Raw genomic sequence first — 2,500 nt, 5'->3', positions numbered from 1 at the left:
GAGCTGCACCGCGATATTTAGGTTTTACTCTACAAAAAAATATATTAATAACTATATAATATAAAGCTTTAAGATTATAGATAAAGCATATTGAAATAACATCATGAGTAAAGCATATATTTAAATTAAATATAATTTATAGCATTAATAATAAGAAGAAGAGGAAGAAGAAGAAATTTTATTCAGAGGCCAGTGTACACCAGAAATATTGTAATTATTTAAAAAAATATTCTAATGTGTATAAATACGTTTTATGTTTAAATATTCTAATAATAAGTTTGTTAAATTAATGATTAATTTATTAATTCTAAACAGAAAAATGTAGTGTTTATTTTATTCAATATTTTATAGATGTTTAGAAATTTTTAAATGATATTAAATTACTTTGAAAATTTTTTAAAACATTTTATTTTTTATACATATAATAAAGTACAGTTAGTGCAGAAAGGTGTTTATTTATTATTATTTTTATTATTATTATTATAAAAGTATAGTGTTTGTTTACCTGGTTGTCAGTGAAGAGACGTGACTCCAGCGAACTCGTATCGCAAGCTTCAAAAAGAAAAAAGTTGGACACTACAAATCCACACAGAAGCATGTTTTCACGTGCCACACCCCGTAATAATACCGTATCAGTCTTTTGAACCTCTGTGTGCGTGATTACAACACCAGATCAGCTCCTCCGAAGGTGTGCTGCAGATCCTGTAGGTCTTTGTGTAAGTGTGGATCAGACCAGTTTGTTTAGCACATGCTACAGATTCACACTGTGAGAGAATGAGGGAATTCAGAGGCCAAGTCAGTACATGTTGCTCTTTATTATGTTCCTCAGAGCGTGGTTAGGGAACACCGTAGGTGATGTGTGTCAAAGTAACAGCTACATGAAGTCCAGATCCTCAGGGTTCTTTACTGCAGAACCCAGTACACCACCCTGGTGTCCAGTTCTCCATGGTCCAGTTCTTCTTTGAAACCGGTTCAGGTCACCTGGCTTTGGTTAAAATAACTGTTATGTGGTGTATCTTTCGCTCCTCCTGACTCTGACTCCTTTTCATGCTTTTTGACGCTCGATATGACGCACAGAATGGAGGAAGTTTGGGCACGGGTGGTTTCCTGTTGTGATGATGCATTTCCTGCAGGTACAACAAGCTGAGCCGCAGCGTCCGAGAGCTGGCGCAGAAGATCCGTGACCTGGACGAGAAAGATGGGTTCCGAGCTCGGAGCACGGCGCAGCTGCTGGAGAAACTGTAGGTCCACCTCCACTCCTAGCATTTCTATAGTAACTGCTGGTGGTGTAAGGGGAATAAAACACGGGGTGGGGGATTCATAATGGAGGAATTTGGGTAAATGATTTAAATGTTAGTGTTTAGACACCATCGGTGTGAAGCTGACCTGCACCATGTGTCTAGAAGCAGTTTTATAAGCAGCCTTATGACACAAAATGCTTTGTAATCAGAAATAATGAGGAGCTGGCATGATAACGCCCAAAGTAACGACCGTAATCATTCAGGTATAACCAGTTCCCTGGCATAGAGTGGTGATGTGTTTAATCTGGGCACACACACTGCTCTGAAAACCCTCATGATGATGATGATGATGATGATGATGATGATGATGATGATGGTGCTTGAACAAGAGTACAGGATTTTCTGACACGGTGTGTTTCTCACCACACAGCTATGCCGTGGGTCTGATCCCCACCAAGCAGAGCCTGGCCCTCGCTAACAACGTCAACGCTTCATCCTTCTGCAGGTACGTGGGGGTGGTGCTGTTTTTCAGACAGCATGTGGATCTTCAGCATCTCCGGTCACAGATCATTACGCCACACGATTGGCTCCAGTTATAAATTTGTGGGTGTGTTTGTTGCCCCCTCTAGGAGGCGGTTGCCGTGGGTGATGCTGAAACTGCGCATGGCTCAGAACATGAAGAACGCCATCATGTTCATCGAGCAGGGACGTATCCTAACTCTGACCGGTGTCCAGCACTGACCACGCTCTGAGAGATACTAATTACTTTAACTAGCTTTAGAACAAGCGCATTATAATAACTCTGACCAATCGGATTAGAGGATTTAAATGAAGCTCCTTTGTTTTTCTAGCATTTCTTCACGCACGATCTGAATAGCTCTTCTCATCCGCGTGTATCATCAGAGGCATGTGGGCGGGGCTTGGGATCATGGGAATGTTTACTGATTTCAGAGCTTCATCAGGCTCTTCATCTTCATCATCCTCTCCAGTTGTGGCTACTGTTACTTTTTTTTTTCCTTCACCCAGATATCCAGATATCCGCGTGGGCCCTGAGATCATCACAGACCCTGCGTTTCTGGTCACGAGGTCAGAAATTATTCTGTGTTACCTTAACTAGCCGTCTCATGCTATGCTAGCGTCCACTCGTTTTGTTTGCTGCTGTAATGTGTGTGTGTGTTTTTTAATGTCTCTTGTCTCCTGACAGGAACATGGAGGACTTTGTGACCTGGGTGGACTCGTCCAAGATCAAGCAGCATGTC

At 41.4% G+C, this 2,500-nt stretch overlaps 2 protein-coding genes across 2 annotated transcripts in view; one reads left to right on the top strand and one right to left on the bottom strand.

Moving 5' to 3' along the window:
• The window catches only part of slc35a3b (solute carrier family 35 member A3b), a 9,073-nt gene extending 7,936 nt beyond the window's left edge, over nucleotides 1–1,137 (bottom strand). Inside the window, exon 1 of the mRNA XM_058395039.1 lies at nucleotides 506–1,137. The gene's annotated coding sequence lies outside the window, so the exon portion shown is untranslated. The remainder of the gene's footprint in view (nucleotides 1–505) is intronic.
• Nucleotides 1–2,500, top strand: part of imp3 (IMP U3 small nucleolar ribonucleoprotein 3) — a 5,894-nt gene that overhangs the window by 439 nt on the left and 2,955 nt on the right. The window contains exons 2-6 of the mRNA XM_058395044.1: nucleotides 1,134–1,241; nucleotides 1,672–1,746; nucleotides 1,871–1,950; nucleotides 2,276–2,327; nucleotides 2,446–2,500. The exon at nucleotides 2,446–2,500 is cut by the window's right edge and continues 18 nt beyond it. Coding sequence (XP_058251027.1) covers nucleotides 1,134–1,241; nucleotides 1,672–1,746; nucleotides 1,871–1,950; nucleotides 2,276–2,327; nucleotides 2,446–2,500 — 370 coding nt within the window. The remainder of the gene's footprint in view (nucleotides 1–1,133; nucleotides 1,242–1,671; nucleotides 1,747–1,870; nucleotides 1,951–2,275; nucleotides 2,328–2,445) is intronic.

This window comes from Hemibagrus wyckioides, linkage group LG07 (assembly GCF_019097595.1).
Source record: "Hemibagrus wyckioides isolate EC202008001 linkage group LG07, SWU_Hwy_1.0, whole genome shotgun sequence".
Taxonomy (NCBI): Eukaryota; Metazoa; Chordata; class Actinopteri; order Siluriformes; family Bagridae; genus Hemibagrus; species Hemibagrus wyckioides.
This window is presented reverse-complemented; position numbering and strand designations above follow the sequence as displayed.